Here is an 18,598-nt window from a genome sequence, read left to right on the forward strand (position 1 = left end):
CCAACAGCTTTACTTCAAGTTCATGAGAGATCTTGAGCTAGAGGCAGCCAGCCAAATTGCACCCAGATTCCTGGCCCATAAAAACTGAGATAATAAATGTTGGCTGTTTTAAGCCGTTATTTTTGGGGGTAATGGTTACCCAGCAATAGATAACTAGTATACACTTCAATGCAACTTTTAGAGCACACAGTCCCTATATCTATCTATCTATCTATCTATCTAGCCATCCATATATTTCCTTATGAATTATAAACATGTACTACTGCAAACTTTCATTTTAAATATTAGTAAAGCTTGCATTATTTCTTAATTTTTAGGTGAAAATAAATATAGAGGGAAGCTTTAATAACGTATTATGAGTATAGACCCCCACAAGATTGGTTTGTGCATCCTTGATGTGCTCACATCTACTTTGGAGAACACTGTGATAGAGTAACAAATAACGTCATAATAATACAAACACTCCCAAAAATTGTAAACATGGAATTTTTATTTGTCTGGTCACTGTATCCTTTCAGTAGAATCAGATCTTTCGGATAAAACATTTTGTTTGTTCAGAAGTGTTAGCTCTTCATTCATGTTAATCAATGGACAGCTCATCACAGATGTCACCTTGGAAACCTGTTCTTAGGTTTGTAGGAAATTTTCAAATGTCTAAGAAAGTTTGTTCCTGTCTTAAGGGTTGCTTGGCCACTGAAGAGGAATGTTAACAGCTGTGGGAGAAGCAATTAGTGTCCATTCTATCCTGATTGACAATTCTGTAAAATACCAAGTAGCATTTTCTATGGCTTTACAAAATGGCGACCTTCTGTTTCAGAGCGCTGGGTTGCTATTGAGTTCTGGGTACAGTTATCATCATGCAGATGCCCCATGTGGCTTCCAATTAGGGAATCGAGCCTAATTTCACTTCCCAACCAGACTGAAATATAAAAGAGACAGATAAGACCTTCATAGTGAGGTATGAACAGAGATTTCAGGCAAGCCCAATGCATGAATATCAACTTTTAGGAGCATTCAATTAAAAATGCAAAGGCAGAGCTCTCAGAGAAACTGGGAGGCTCTGGATGAAAGGAAAGAGATTAGTGAGAACCCTGCGATGAATGCACTGTTTTCATACAATGCCCTAATCAGGAGGACAAGTGGCAGTTGTTATGAAGCAGTGCGATTTGGAACAATGCCTTTTCCCAGGGAAGGAGTCACTGCAAAACAAGGGCTGCAGGAGGACAATACTGACTTATACACATGAAAGAGAATAATTACTTTAAGACGTTCCACCCAACATCTGGTGAGCTTCCTTGGTCCCAAAACAAAACTACTAGAAACTGGAAAATACTGGGTTATTTTTCCTTTGGCTTCCAAACTTCCTATTTTTCTCACTATGCATTTCATATTATCCCAATTATCTAAGTTAGTGCATTAATATAGAAATACTATGCTCTTCCATTTTCCCTAATTAAGACTATTAGGAAGACATTTTATGCTCTTATTTTTTTAATGAAATTCAATTTAAAGTCACTGTATCAGATCTTATTAGCTGCTACATTATAACACATAATATTTCATTGGGGGCAAAATGCCTAAAATCAAAAATTAGATCTAAACTTCAAGAATACAAACTATGATAGTAACATAGTCATGGTCTTTTGCATATATTTCATCCTGTATAAAATCAAACTTTCCTTGTGTCAAGTTTTAATCAAGAATGTCCACAGGAAATGCTATGATAACATGGAAAATCTGGGAAGAAATTTTACCATTCCATCTTTTTAACAATAGAGTATCCAAATTAAAGGTTGCACATATTTTAAGGAGGGTATGAGAGGTAAATAAAGGAGCTGACCACATCACACTATTTTTCAAAGAAGTGAAATGGGAAATTTTCATTCAATTAATTCAGTAAGTATGTTTAAATATTAACTGTATACTGGGCATGAAGCTAATCACAACAGGATGGGATAACATATTGGAGGAAGATATCCCGTGTCTAGCACATACTAGTTGCTCAATATGAGGTTTTTGAATAAATTAATAAAGACATTACTTTCTTCCCTACAGAAACATGCAATCTATTTGAAATTGATAGACATTCTTTCCTGTAATGTATACTGTACACCTGTGAGAAAGATAATATTTTTAAGCAAACTTTGTAAACGAGGAAACTGAGATTCTGACAAATTATTTGCTCAAGGTCAAAGAACTAGAGAGAGGTGGAGCAAGGAATTCAACCCTGTATGTCTGACTCTGGAGTCCAGGCTATCAACTTGGACTTGCATCTTACAGTTGCTCATGTTTCACTCTTCTGAGAGCTGAAGACTGCCCTTAATGATCTCCTGCTAGTTCTTCAGTCCTGGACTCAATTCTTAATATGTTTTCTTCTCTTAGAAATGCTGTAGGACAACAATTCAGCCTCCTACAGGAAATCCTCCAGCCATAATTACTAAAACACAGGTAAACATGTACCCCCAAAGCTTGAGGGAAAACCATATTTCAAGTCAAACCTTGGAGGCTTAACTGGCAAGCCACTTGGCATGTACCCAGGGCTCAGAACAACCACCACTAGGACAATTGATACTCAGGGATGTTTTCCTTGTCATTGCTGGACAGGAGGGACCTTTCTCAATGATTTTCTGTCACCACGTGAAAGTGGTAAGTTCTATGAACAGTTTAATGACCAAATAAAAGATTTCCGGTAACCCCTCGGAGGGGATTCTCAATTTTGCTGTGATCCCGTGACATCTCATGGATATGCTTCAAGGACACATTGATGCTCCGATTTTCACCAGTGATCAGAATAACCTATTTCTCCTAAAACAGCTCCGAACCAGAAGGGCTCAGAGGAGACTAAGTATAAAGCATCTTGAGAAGTTGACAGTGAGTAAACTATGGGGTCTCATTTTTAGTTGATTGGGATAGAAAAATTTTTCATTTAAGGTCTAATTATAAACTTGAATAAAAGGAAGCCTATAATGAGTAAAAATGCCAGAAAATAAAAATGACAATTGGGATTCCTCAGTCAACAAGAATGAGTTGCTTCACACAGCTAAAATAGCTTGTTGCTGGATTTTTACTTTTGTTTTGTTTTTACATTTAATACTTAAAACCATAACATTCCTTCTTAACACTCTATAGCTCTCCAAGGAGGTTCAGCCACTCTTGGCCAATATGCTTCATCCATTCACCCAAAATTATATCTGACTGAGAAAACTGGCAATTCTGATTCCCCCCAACCCCCAAAATTGACAGATTGCCACATGCGACAAAGACAGAAACTTCTGGAAACACCACAAGCTCGGTCACCCCCAGCTTTTCTGTAACGTCTGATTTGTGGCATACTGATAGTCTGCACTGCATTCTGCATTGTGATGGTGATTGTTGGAGGTCAGAGATTTGCTCTTTTCAACCTCTGAGACACCTTCTCCAATCTTCGGGCCTTTGTTCACTGGACACACTAGGGAGAGATATATGATCATGCTAAGAATTAAGAAAAAGTTTTAAAACTCGGAGGGTTTTTATCAATTTACCAAAGGATTTCAGATATGTAATTTGATCGTTGTAACAATTTTTTTATAAGAACATGCATTCTACAATAAGGAAGAAATTTGGAAAAGTTCAGTGAAAAGATGATCAAGGCATTTAAACAGTAGTACTGGAAATCTACTCAGGTCTTCTGATTCTTAAGTTAATACTCTTTCCACCTCGCGCCATTAAGCTTAGTTGACTCATGGGCATACACCAAAGGCTCTCAAAATAGGCAGCAGCAGGAGCATCACCCAGCAACTGACAAGAAATGTGAATTCTCAGCCTCCCACCCGCCCAGATCTGCTGAATCAGAAACTCTGGAATGGGGCCCAGCAATCTGTGTTTTAACAAGCCCTCCAGGGGATACTGATACCCACTGATGTTTGAGCACCACTGGCATACACTTAAACATAGTAACCTAGATAATACTATGATTAACATACATACACATCAAACTTCCTAAGGACCGTGCAATCTGTTCCTAACGGTATCATAAAGTCATCCCAGATCATATCAATAGTCCTGATATTAGGCCTTCAAGAGACCTCAAAGCCATGAGAAGCAGAATGTTTAAAGCTTATCCATACAATGCAGGTGATGCGGCCTTCACTTGAAACTTCTCTTCCCTACCCTTTGGGGGGAAGGGTATCCTTCCATTTGGAGGATCCATCCTCCAATGTAGGATCCTTACCATTTGGAGATAAAGGAAATGGTTTTTATTTCTTGAAGTCAAGATCGTCCAACTATTCAATTTTGTTAGAGTAAAACATCTTTATCTTATGCAAGTCCTTTTTTGAGGGTCTTCAACTACTTCTCACCCTTCCCAGAACAGTGGTTTTATCCTATTCATGGGCAGCCAGAGTGATTACTTCTCCCCACCCCTCACCCACTCCAGGCACACTGTAAATACCAACCCTTTCAAGGGCTTTATTCCGCTATAATTTAAAGTGTGCATGTCTTGGATTTCATCAAGAAAAAAGAAGAGGTTAAGCCCCCTGTCACATGCTCCACAGCACTCTGGACTTCTCCCTTACAGTACTCATCACACTTCTAATTACTTGTTCAATGTCACTGTCTAATTACTTGCTCCCCACATGTTCTCTGTTAAGACTTTTAGAGGCCCTAAGCTCTGACAAGATAATGGTGTCTCCTTCAACACCATATGGATTTTGAACTTAAAAAAATCAAAACTTTGAAATAAATGTAAGATGTCCAACACGGTTTTGCTAGTTCCCTTCAGGACTGCATCGATGCTGTACTCCACACATCATATCCTAAGATTTTTAGAGGGTTGAGGAAGGTGGTGGCTCCTTTGCTGGTGCCCTAAGCACAGAGCTGGTTTTCATGTTGGGTAATCCAGCACCATTTCCACATAAATTTTAAGTTTCGTGAGGATCAAAGCAATATCTGCCTTGGTCATGGTGTAGTCCCAGTGCCAGCACAATGCCTGAACCAAAATATGTTCTTATCAAATTTCTGATGAAAGACTAAGAGAGTCAGTGAGTGAGTGAGTGAGTGAGTGGATGGAGAGAGAAGATGAGAATGAGGTAGAAAAGATAAAGTGACAGGGAGGAAAGGATGAGAGAAAGAAAAGAAGGAGGTTAGAGAAAAGGAAGAGAGGGAGAGAGCACAAAAGGACAGGAGGAAATAAAACTAGTTGGTTATTATCTGAATTTTGTTATAGGTTACAAAAGAGATGTATTGGTACTAAACTCCCTAGCCTATTGCTAGAGCTCAAAGAATCATCTGTTTCATTATTGCTTAATTCTAGAATAAATGTTGCCATCATCCTTTTATAGAATTATGGACTGTGTCTTTATTTACTTACACAGCACAATTTTTGAGTACATGACAGCCCATTGTTCATGTTGTCTCTGTCATGGAATTAGGGAAATGTAGCATAAGCTTTAAATTTGCAGCTGCCGCCCGATCAATGAGGATGCCCAGATAGCACTGTGATACATGAAGCTGGCTATTCAACAGTTACAGACCTTGGGACTTTTGATTTCCGTCACCCTGGAAAATGAACAGCATTTGTGCTGACAGCTTTTTTTTTTCCAATTCACCCCTTTTAATGAATTTATTCTAAAGCAAGGTACGCATTTAAATAAATTTTTCACGCCAGATCAAAACAGCAATATTAACAGTACTTGTCGCCACAAAATCCTATGCAAATTATAGGAAACTTACACATGCAATGCATTTAGCCAAAATGGGGCTTTTAGATGACATCAATCTTATAAGGTGTCAACAGACAGCAATGATACGCAGACCTTGTTTTCCACTTTTTCTTAATGAGAACAAAAGTATGCTTTGCCACAGCATTTAAATTCATCAAGTAAGCACCCAAGAACAGATTTATTGCGCAGGCTAAAGTTGAGTAAAGAAGGCCCATATGCTATGTAAAAAGCTCCTAAGTCTTTAGGTCCCCAGATCCTAGTGTGACAAGGATATTATTATCCACTAGAGTGATAAAGCCTTTTATAGAGATATTTGTCCCCTTAGCCCTGTTATTTTAATTTGTGCACAGATTTTAGCACAGGCAATTTTCCCCTGCAAGGGATTTTCACTAACAGAATCATACTGTCTTAACTCAAAATGGCCTTTGGTTCTTAGTCCACTAGGCTCAAAAGATTATTTTCTTGTGGTGGAGAGCTCTCCACACTACCCGGGAGCCCACTATTATCTGCACCGAACACCCCCATCCTCTGCATTCTTCAAGAGGCTACACAGCTGGGCCCAGCATGAAAATGACAAGCATTAGAAAGCTCCAAGAGTTTATTTTCCTCTGGCTGGGCATCTCGGCTTCTGGACTCCCGTCAATGCCGTCACAACACATGCCTTTCAGTAAAAAGTGATCTTAACAGGATTAAATGTAATTTAGAGTCAATAAGAAGTTTGCCATCGGGCAGAATTATAATAGACAGTAAGATCAGAAGGTAGGGAATCTGGAAGGGTTTCAGGGGTGCGTTCTACTGTAAAAATGAAATACAGAGAAGGAAAAAACATTTTATCCTCAGCCAAACCCTTTCGCTAGTTCCATCTTGCACGCAAATCAATTCACAGTCCATTAAAGTAATAAGAACCGTGTATTGTCATTTACGGGGAAGGAAAAAAGAGAGAGACATTTACAGGAGAATGGAAAACACAGTGTGATTTCTCCGCCAGTCTTCTTTGTTGCTATGTAAGTGGTAAATAAAATGCTTTTGGTTCTGCGTGACATGGAACCTGAACCCACAAAAGGCACACGGAGCCAAACACAGAATTATATTTGATGCAGGAAAGTTTCTAAATCATCACTCAGCAGGCAGCAGCTTTGGAAAGGCAGTCACTCTTCTAGAAGGAAGGCCTCTATCTCCCGGGCAGGGTGGATCTGGAAAAGTAATGGGGGAACTGAGCATTGAATCGGAACTCCAGTCTCGGGAAGAATGAGCTTCCATTGCAAGAAGGGTGAGCTGGTATCTTGGAGCTGCAAGTGGATGCCCTTCAGGGAATCAACTCTGTTAGTGTGGATGAAAGACATAGGAAGCAAGGTAGGCATGCAGTAAGACTAGATTGTCTGAATTATTTTCCCACTTTCACAGTCTTTGCACTCATAGAAACAGAAAATCCTAATAGTAGCTACCACTTACTGGACATTGTAATTATCACTTAGCGGACAGTGTTTTGAAGTTATTTTGCATATATCATCTCATTTAATTTTTACTACAGTCCTATAAAGTAGTTAGTTTATTCTAATTCTCGCTTTACAGATGAGGGAAATAAGAATCAGAAATGCGAGTAAGTTGCTTGAGGTCACACATTCTGTAAAGGCTGAAGCTGCGATCAGGCCCTGGGTTGCCCGACACTGTCCACGTGCTGAACCATTCCATCTGCTCAAATGGTGACTGGAAATGCAACACTTTCATCACGGGAATAATTTTGTTTTGGTCAATGTCATTGCTGGGAAGAGTAACTAGACTATTAGAAGACAGGATTCAAAAGCAAAATAGCCTAGTGAGTGCAAAATCAAAGAAAATAATTGTTGACGTGGACAGCAGAAGTCTTAGGAAAGAAAGGAAATAGACATCCACCATTGTATGAAATGACTAGCTGTGAAGTGTGGAAAATCAGCTGAAATTCCAGAGACGTGGAGGAGCTTACACTGAAATGTTACAGTGTGGCTAAAGCATGTGGCAGGGAAGCTCATGGAACATAACCAGGAGCCAGAGCCCCAGGTGCCAGCCCTGACTCTGCCACAACCTTATCAGGAAAGAATATGAAGTAGCATTTTGATGTCTGGAAGGAGACTGTCTGAGTTGCAATGCTGGCTCCACTGTTTACTAGCTCTATGGTTTAGACAACTTGCTTACGTTATTTCTGCCTTAGCTTACTCATCTGTAAAATGGGAATAATAATTGTAGCATTTACCTCACATGGTTCTTGTAAGGATTAAATGAGTCAGCCTACATCTTAAGTTTCCATTGCAAATAAGAACTGATTACCTAACATCACTGTATCAATGATTTAATAACTATTTACAAATTACTTAGATATGCCAGAGATCTTGCTAGGTACTAGGAACATTAAGATGAATAAGACCTCAAGATGTTCACCATCTACAAGGGCAAACAAACCAAAAACATTATGTATGACACAGATATAGTAAATTGGCGTTTATAGACTAGAGGTAGCAATTAACTTTTAAATATTTCAAAACTGTAACAAGTCCTTAAGAAATATTTGTTGCCATGATGTGTTGAAAGTATCACCTAGATGGAGTAATGTGTCCTCTTGCCAATTTCTATCAATGGTGCCATTGTTCCCTTACAGAGCCAGCATTGACTTATGTCTCCATTACTCCAACATCCAATGAATCATCTTCACTGCTGAAGTTACTCTTTAAAAATATTTTCTAATAATAAAAGAAAACAGAAGCTAAGTATGGAAAACTTGGGAACCAACTATAAAAAAAGAGAAGAAAACAGCTGTAATACCACAACCCAGAGAGAGAGAGAGAGAAGGAAATATCAAGACATTAACAGTGGTTATTTCTTTCCTTTTATCCTCGTAGATTACAACGTATGTCTATATCTAAGATATTCTCTGAATATATTATTAACTTGCCATGTACGTTTTTAAAACTTTTGTGTAGAACCATTTTAGATTCAAAAAAGAGTTACAAAGAGAGTACAGAGCATTTCACATATTCTTCACCCAGTTTCCCCAAACGTTAACATCTTACCATGGTGTATATACCAAAACTAAGAAGGTAACACTAGTCACTATTAATTAACTAAAGACTATTTGGATTTCCCAGTTTTTCCACTAATATCCTTTTTTTCTGTTCCAGGATCCAATGCAAGAGACAATGTTGCATTTAAGTTCCTATGTACTTTTGATACATTAATTATAATTACACATTAACTTTTCCTGTATGCACTTCCCACCTTAAATAGCGCCCTGAATGCATCACCTATGTTCTGCTCCAAGCAACTCTCTGTCTGGTTCCTACATCCTAGTTTCTTTGCCAACTTTCATCATGTTGCTTTTCAATCATCACCCTCCTGTTCAGAAATCTTCAACCTTACTCCAAGAGAAAATCAAAATGTCTTTGAAGAACATCGGAACACTCCATAGTCTACTCCCAACCTGCCCACTCTCTTCCCTAAGGTGAACTGGCCTGGGCGCTGCTCCCCACGCCCGGCAGGCTTTATGCTTTCTGCTTCTACATTTGTACTTATTTTACTTATATTTTATTATTGTCCACATTATTTCTTATATTATATTACCTTTCCTTACCCATGAAGCCATATCTGCCCATCCCAGCTATGAGAGAGCTCTCCCTCCTCTTAGCGTCTGGAAAATTCACCTGGCAGCATTTGTTATCATGTCACATCTCGGTCCTAGTTCCCCAACCAGACTATGAACTGTTTTAGAGAAGAACCGTTTTGTCTGCAGTACTGCATCTCTACTATGTATTACACAGTTTAGTTTAATAAATATGTACCGATTGGGTTGCTGGAAACCTTCAATTCTAGTGATTATAAAAATAAGGATGACTTATGGTTTCCAGTCCAATATGTAAGGAGCTTGGAGGTCGCCGCTCCCATCCTAACAAGAAGAAAAACGCCAAACAAACTGAACATGAACAACTCGTCAGAGAATTAAGGTCACGGGGAAAACCACTGCCACAAAAAATGGAGAGACAGAAAATTGGAGAGACAGTGAATCACAACTTACCAGAGCAGAAATGTCTGTGGGAACCAGAGGTAGGACCAGGGTGGGAAAAATCTAAGCTGTAACTGGCGAGTTGCTGGAGGATCAGTGTGAACAAATTTGAGAGTTCTAATAGCGTTTCACACTCATCGTGCCCAACTGCTCTAAACCTGTTACATCTGTTAGCTTATATAACTCTGCCAACAGCTGCATAAGGAGCCCATATTACAGTTAGGAAAACTGAGGCACAGGGAAGTTCAGTAAGTTGCATAATGTCACTTGGTTAATAAATGTCCGAGCCAAGATTTAAAACCATGCACATTGGCTCCAGAGCCCACATTCTTACACTATATTTGCCTCATACTGGCTACCGATAGCCACTCACGAAAGGTCACATAAGCCAGTCATGGGTCAAGTGACACTTGTGGACGCTGGGAAAATCTGAGACAACAGGCCCTGTCTGCTCTACGAGAAACACTCATTGGCTCTCACCATCGGGAGTCGCTCTTCCCATGACCCTTGCCCAGCGCGGAAGCACGTCTCCCATCTCACCTACTGCCCAGTTTATAAGGTTTATTCTCCCTCATGCTGCCATAATTCTAAAGGCATCACAAAGTGTCTCGATGTCAAAATTTCTTCTAATTTCATTCTTTAAGGCTCACCATGCTTTCTGCTCAATACTATGTCCCTCCCAGGACAACTGGAGCCCCTAAAATATTGTGATCAGTGAAGAATGCGTGTTCTCCAGGTAAGGTGTATTGCTAGTAATTAAACAGTATTAATTCCATCAGCTTTGATTTATTCTGCTCTCTCAATAATGAAGCTCAGTATTCTATTTCCTGTCTGCCTTAGCACAGAGCAATAGAATTGGTGTTTAAGGATTATCATATAAATCTACTTTTTGGTCAGTCAGTGTTGGAGAATTTATTCAATATATTTTGAATGTATTCATTATTCCCTCATTCATAAAAATAATTAAAAGCTGCAAGCCGAACACAAATTCCCAGAGCACAAAAGCCTGACAGGCACTCCGCAGTCAAATACCAAGGTGGCCAGCTTCCTGGTTTACAGGTTTCTTAATGAGAACTTGTATCTTATTCAATAAAGAATTTAGTGAACATTTCCTGCTGGTGTTCACAGGACTTATAAAACTAAAGTCCTACACATCAAAATGAAAATGGGCTATGCTTATTTTCTGTATGATTTTAACAATTCAGAAATGACTTGCTCTAAAATAAAAACTATCCAAAAGACACAATTCTTTAAAGTGATCCCAGGAAATTAATAACATGTGTTCACATTTCCCCTTAGAAAACAAACAAACAAAAAAAACCAAGGAAGGAAAGTAGAGCAAAAGAAATACGAGTCGATCCAATCTATCATTGTGATATTCAAGCTTCTCCTTAGATAAAACAGACATAAAACATGTGCTTTACAAGCCTCAGATGACCTTCAAGACATCTAAGTACAGTATCTATGGATTTTTAAGTATAATTAACAACTCCTGGTTTTCCATTCGAAGAATTCAAGTTCTGTTTCCTTGACAGGCAAAAGCCAATCAATCTTGTTCTCAAATGCTAATACATGCAATTAAAAATAACATTAATTAAAATACTACAGGGTCTGTTAGGTTTGGGGCTGGTGGATTTTTTTTCCTTCACCTTAGCCTCCTGGCAAGTCTAATTTACAGGAGTAATTAGGGAGGACCCTTGGTTTGATCCATCTCTGGGACGAAGAGCTGGCCTTTAAAACCCAGCAGAGAGCTGCAGACGGCCACCGCAGTGTGAGGAGGCCCCGGCGACGCAGCTAGAATGTTTATTTCACCTGGTAGACCAAATTTGACAGATCGTTTTATTTACAGCGCGAACATTAATTTTCTGGTTTTGGTAACAAAAATACAGTGCTCATTTGTATTGTTGTAAAACTTGTAAATATGCCCTATAGGATAAGTAATATTCAAAGCAACATCCTAATTAAAAGGAAAACTCAGTTGTCTTGCAAGATAATATAAGAGAACACATAAATTGTAAACAAGATACATGGTAAAAATGAAAAAGACAGGCTGGATAGGAGAGGAATGAAATAAGATTTGGAAATGTGCTTTTTAAACGAACACAAATTGTGAGATAATGTCTCATTGAACAATAAAAATAACAGACCAGTGGCAAAGATGTAATAGAATTTCCTATGTATACCATTTTAATCTTAATATAATTTTCCCCAGTGCATCCACGTTTATTGAACTACTACAACCGTTTCTTTCTCACTCTGTCCAAAGTTACTGAGAGAGTGTTCTTTGCTGTAAATAATTCCCTGATTATGAACATGAAAATGACCTGGAAATGGACCACAGTGTTTTTAAAAAATGACAAAGCGTCCGCACAGGGCCGAAAGCCTTCTGAGAATGGCAACACGTGTGCAGTTTCCTCAGGGAAGCAGAACGAGGGCACAGAACACCACCTTCCTCACTTCTCCTGTGTAAGGCAGCTCCACACCTTTGTTTCTTTTTTCCTCTATTCAAGAAAGGCAGGGCAGACTTCCAGGGCGCCCCAACCTACAGTATGCTGGGCAGAGAATAGAGCTGATGCCAAGGCAGTGCCAGGTGCAGTAAACAAGTCCTAATGTGACCAGAGGAAGATGCACATCAGTGTGGCCTCAGTTGCTCGGTCTGCAAAATGGGGATGATCATACTTACCGCTTAGCTTTAAACCTGATACACAAATGACTGTTCAGTAAACATTGCTTAAACATGGATGTGAGGGTCCAAATGCCACAAATATGAAAGGTTGCTGGAGTAAAGACGTGTTGTCCAGGAGGAGCCCTGGCTCTACTACTGAGGAAGCTCAGGAAAACATCCAAGTCCAATCAACCCCATATACATCTCAGACATTTTAAGTACCCGGCTCATGAGTCCTCCCCTCCTTTGCCTACACTCATGTAGGTCGATCAGTTCATGCCTTCACTGATGGACGTCATCAATGTTCTTATGGATCTTACACTTTAAAAAGTACTCAAAAGTAGAGACCATGCCCTACTTATTATTTTGCTTTTAATCTGGTGCCACTCTGGAATAGGAATCTAGTTTCTGCCAAATATCAACACTCAGATACTTTTGCTGCTATTCACAGTCTAATTTGTTTCCTTAATTTATTATTTTTCAAAAGTGCATCAGGCAATGGGAAGATGTATTTGTTCATACATAAATAAGACATGTGCCCAATCAACATCAACAAATCGATTTTATTAAATGGTTTACCAATTAATCGCTTTGGTGAATAGAACGCATAACTATATAATGTGACTAAGTTTTAATTTTGATTTTTTATACTAGATTAAATAGTAGAAAAATGATGAACCACAACAGTGGATCCACTAAGCAAACAATAGTTTATGTAACCAGAACAAATGGGCTCAGAAACAAGTATTCTTGTAATAAGTGGTCTGTTAGAGTTGCAAATCACGAGTATACTGTCTTGATAAATTTTGCGTTCTTTTTTCTAGAAAAATTCTAAGGATTTAAATTGAAGTTTCCAAGTCTATCTGATTTCTTAATATAAAAATCAATTTCAGTGGTTTTCTATTCTATTTTTCCTGAAAACTTCATTGATCCAAATGCAAATAGAGTAAGGCCATCATTAAATACATCCGCAGGCATTACATATTCAGACTTCACAATCACCATCTGTTGGTAGGAGCTGTTGATTACAAAGGCAACTTGAGTTTATCTGAGGGATCACCAAAGCAGATTTTCTTTCCAAAAGCAGAGGCCTCTTCTCCAGGTGAAATTGCCCAGCCATCATTTTTATGCATCTCCCTCCAGGCCATTCTTTTGGATGATCTTAGCGTATTCCTTGGCTGATGTGTAAGGGACTCGGGGTCTAGCTGGATCTTCAAAATCAACGTGGAAGAGACCAAACCGGCTGCTGTACCCCCTGTCCCACTCAAAGTTGTCCAGAAGAGACCACACACAATATGCTTTAAGATTGACTTTATCAAGTTGGATAGCTGAAATTAAAAAAAAAGAAAATTACCATTTCCAAGAAGGTTTTATGAGAACACAGACAAAATCTCTGATGACTAGTATGGGTCTCTTTCTCCTGCATGGGATCACAGGGGAACAGTAAAAGCCTTTTGTCAATCCCCTTTTCCAATGTTCTGTTTCAACCAAGCAGGGGATTTATTCGAGAGTTAAATTACATAATTCTAATTATTTGGTTATTCCTTCATTTAATTCATTCATTTATTTACTCAATACACATCTTTTTAATACTTCTTTTCAGACACAAACACACACACACACAGAGTTTCTCCCTATTACCACGAATTATATTCAACAAAACACTGCCCAGTTTATAAGTACAACCTTCAGATAATTCAGAAAGCCCACTGGTAGGTTGGACAAAGTGATAATAACAAAGCCGAGGAAGCCCCAGCACTTACCATGTGTCCTCATACCTAATTGAGACATGTCTTATAATTCTGGAAATAGAACCTCCAAAATGAAAAGGGTCAGCGCACAGCTCTGGCTGTGCCTATATCCTAGACTGAGGAGGTGCAAAAACGCTACGGCACCCCCTCTGCCCCACATCTAAACTCAGAGTGGTGCTTAAGCTCTCCAAGAGCCAACGCAAGGGACCACCTCCTCGACAAACGCACGAGGCCCAAACACAACATTCTATATCATTTCGTTTGTGGATGCTCCCAAAACCCATCCATGGACTCCATATTGACATGTCAAAGCGTACAGAATTCTCTAAGTAGTTTTGCACTGATTTCCATCACTTTAGTCAGGAAATTGACTCATTTTTTTCACCAATATTTTAAGTTTGGTAAAACTCTGAGGTTGTGTGAATCTCTGCATTGAGCATTTTCTTTTTTAAAACCAGAATAAGTAAACCCTATCTATGAGGTGCACTAATATCTGTTTCTCAGTGTATAAATTAAATTAAAGGGCAGATTTCCTTTACAAGAAAGACATATTCCAAAATAAGTTGGATGGAAATGAACATTCATATAATAAATCAAGTTTTAATTGTACTGGGGATTGCTTTCAACGAAAACGACTCTTCTAGTTTCAGCAAAGTAAGATCCACCTTTTAATTTTTTCTTTGGGGTAAATCTATATTTTTCAGGTCTCTTAAAAGCACTATACTCTGAGCCTGGCCTGGTGGCATAGTGGTTAGGTTCACATGCTCCACTTTGGCAGCCCACGGTTCGCGGGTTCAAATCCCAGGCACACACCTACACACTGCTCATCAAGCCATGCTGTGGCAGTGTCCCACATATGGAATAGAGGAAGATTGGCACAGATGTTAGCTCAGGGCCAATCTTCCTCACCAAAAAGAAAAGAAAAGAAAAGAAAAGAAAAGAAAAGAAAAAGCATTTCACTCATATACTGCTACCCATATGTTGGTCTCCAAAATCTTCTTGGATCTTTTTTTTGACTCTGGATATTCCATAGACAAAACGTTCCTGATGGGTTAATTGACACAAAGTCTCTTTACCTTTGTTCACGGAGGCGTGTAAAGTGCTCTTCTTAGAGAATGTTTATGAATGTCCTCGAGGCAGGAATTAAGCCAAGCTGGATTGGCTCTTTTTAATTTTTAAATAAAAGTATTCTTTTATTTTTAAATACAAGTATTGTTGGAAAATGAAATGTATAACATTCAAACACATCAAGCTTTGCAGAAATTAAATCATTTACTAGATACTCCTTGTCCTCCTACTTGTCGACATTGCCCTGTGTGTCTGCTCCCCATTCTGTCAACTACAATCTGCAAAATACTAATTTTTTATAATAATTTTTGTAAAAAACCTAATTGAAGTTCTGGATGGAATATCCCTAAGAATTAAAGCAACTAAAACCAAATACCAGGCCAAAAACCAACAATCTCCTTTAATTGCCTTGTAATTCAATCTAGGGACATGTGAGAATCTGCATATTTTCTTTCTCATTTGCAGAGCTACTGCCCAAAAGCAAGCCTGCCAGGTATAAAGCCAGACAGTTTCTGAAAACACACGCAGTCCCACCGATCATGTACAAAAGGATTGATTCATGTGCTAAACCAGGGGATAAAAATGATGCCCGGCCTGCTTGGAAGGGAACAAAAAGGAAATCTTGACAATTTCATTGTTAACTGCCGGGAGTTCCGCAGCAGGTACTAAACTGCCCAAGTGACACTGGTGGATGTCTTTGCGTTTTCATTGCAGGAACATTCAAGTAGAGAATTACCTAGTTAGGGCTGAGCAGCTAGCCTGCTGGAATCCTTCTCACCGTGCCACCACTGGGAAAAATTACAAAACTGTGCTGGAACCTGCACGCCTCTCCTCTTCCAATCTTCTCAAGAACAGAAAGAGACCATCATCACATTTCTTGTCACTGTGATTTATGAGGTCCAAAATCTTAGTAGGGAAAAAACACTTCTGCGAGTTCACTTTCTTTCTTTAACTAGAGTTTCAGGCCAAGGAAACACAGACTGACAGGAACTGTGGATGGGTACAAAACACACTAGGCTAAAAATGACACCCATCACAGAGTCAGAGTTTGGTTTTGGACTAAAAGGCCAGTGGGAAGGGTCTCACAGTGAGCAGGTTGAATATAAAGATGCAGGGAGAAAAATAGCTAAGGCTTGCTAATATGTTAGAGTCTTAGTCAGGAAATTCTAATTATAGGAACCCTATGCCAATGTTCTACTACACACACACACACACATACACACACTGCCCAGTGTTAGCCAAACTGAAAAGCTGAGGGGATAGTCCCCACTTCTGACACCAACTGCAAGTTCAAGGGATTCCCAAAACCACCCCTAGTTTCAATAATTTGCTAGGACTCAGAGAACTCACTGAAAGCTGTTATACTCACAACTATGCTTTATTACATGAAGGATACAAATTAACATCAGCTAAAAGTAGGGTACGGTCTGAGAGGTCAAATGTGAAGCTTCCATTATCTTTTCCCTTAGGAGTCAGGACAAGTTACCCACCTGGTATCAACATGTGACAATACACACAGAGTATTGCCAACCAGGGAAGCTCACCTGAGCTTCAGTGTCCAGAGTTTTTATTAGAGCTTTGTTACATTGGAATGATTGATTGATTGATTGATTGCCCATGTAAATGAACTCGGTCTCCAGATCAATGACACTGTGTGACCCAAAGCCCTCACCCTCAATCACATGGTTTGTCTTTCTGGTGTGACCAGCCTCTGCCCTAGACAAGGACATTCTGTCAGGCATGACATAGATTACCTCCCAGAAGCTGAGGGGAAAGGCCAATGCACTCTTTGGGGAAAGCCAAATTCTCTACTACATACACCTATTTTAGAAGCTCATTATTTCACAGCACTGGGCACAATCTTTCCAAGTTACTGGTTTATGATGTGTTATGATTATGCTTGTTTGTCACACTACAAGAGGCTAGAAATTGAGCACTCAACATCAATGGGATTTATATCCTCTCAGGTTATAAAAGGAGATAATCTTTGTTTTCAAGATTGCTGAGGACTTAACATAAGACATCCATGAATGTGGCCCAAGTATCAAGCTATCCCACAAACCACTAAGCCACAGACCCAAGCTGCCAGTGGAGAGGTTCAGGACAGTGCAAAAGGCAGCAGCATCATAGAAGAAAATGAGACAGAGAGAAAGCCCAGGAATGAGTGAGAAGAAAAATTAGAGACCTCTAGATTTCTGTGTTCCAGTAACGACAGATTATGTTATCGAAGCAAACCCTCCTAATGTAAACAAGTAAACAAGCTAGATAAAATTTTAGAAACAAACCTTCAAAACAATGGAAAGCTGCCAATTTTTGTAGGGAATTACCCAGCCAAAGCAGAAAGTGGAAATTGAGATTGGTAGACATGGTATCTACTTTGGAGGGAATTTCCCAATCTTAGGAAATCAGCACCTTCCTCTGTTTTCTGGGGTGAGCATAGGTGTCAAAGTTCAGAGCCAAACCAGGTGGGAAATCTAGTATGCCACCCCACACCCAGAAAATTAGGATCCCAAAAGACTGAACCCTCAGGGTAAGGGTGAGCCAGAAGCAAAGAAGTCACTGGAAAGTCTCAAGTCACCTGGTGATTCAGGAAATGTCAAGACTGGATCTTGGATTGAGGTGATTGCAAATTGGTAGTACCCCAAGCGCCTGGATGATGCACATTCGACTGCTTTCTGAAGGGAGATACCTGTATTCTAAGCCTCCAATTATTGTTACAAATATTTTTAAGTATGATAATCAGCACATAACCAAATATAACCAGACAGACTTGAAAAAATGATGACCCCCAAAAGTCACTAGAATCAACAAACAACAGAAACAAACCCACAAACATCTCAGTAATTAGAATTTTCAGACAGACTATGAAATAACCATGTTCACTATGTTTAAATCACAGAGACAAACTTGAAATATCTTCAAGGCTCAGGAACCTATAAAAAAGTGATGTGGAAGATTTGGAAAAGGAACCTCTACAGGCTTGGGTTTGAGTGCAGCAATTATATAGCTGAAAAGGCCTCTCATTTTTCATGAGTACAATGGAGACGGAAATATCTACTCCTAGAGCTGTGGTGAAGATTAAATGGGAGAGCACAAACCCCAGCACAATACCTAGCCCATGATGGGTTTCTGTTCCTTTCCTCTCTAGCCAGCCCTTAGGAGAATGCAGAATCCGAAGTAAAAATATACTTTGATGTACCCTCTCCCTCCCATCCAAACATTTTGATAAAGTAGCAATTGAGTTTAAATGGACATCTAGGACAGCATAAAAGGTGAAAAGGAACCACAAGGACCACATTCAGTCTAGAAAAGGTGAGTATAAGGATGAAGAGAGAGGGACAGACAGACTGTCTAAATCTGAAGACAGGGCTCTTTCCATCGTTTG

The 18,598-nt window shown here is 39.3% G+C and overlaps 1 protein-coding gene across 1 annotated transcript in view; it reads right to left on the reverse strand.

Moving 5' to 3' along the window:
* Positions 1–12,937: 12,937 nt before the first annotated feature.
* Positions 12,938–18,598, reverse strand: part of LOC124236894 (cytosolic beta-glucosidase) — a 104,845-nt gene continuing 99,184 nt past the window's right edge. Inside the window, exon 5 of the mRNA XM_046655860.1 lies at positions 12,938–13,722. Coding sequence (XP_046511816.1) covers positions 13,520–13,722 — 203 coding nt within the window. The 3' untranslated portion in view covers positions 12,938–13,519. The remainder of the gene's footprint in view (positions 13,723–18,598) is intronic.

The sequence above is a fragment of the Equus quagga genome, chromosome 3 (genome assembly GCF_021613505.1).
Source record: "Equus quagga isolate Etosha38 chromosome 3, UCLA_HA_Equagga_1.0, whole genome shotgun sequence".
Classification (NCBI taxonomy): Eukaryota; Metazoa; Chordata; class Mammalia; order Perissodactyla; family Equidae; genus Equus; species Equus quagga.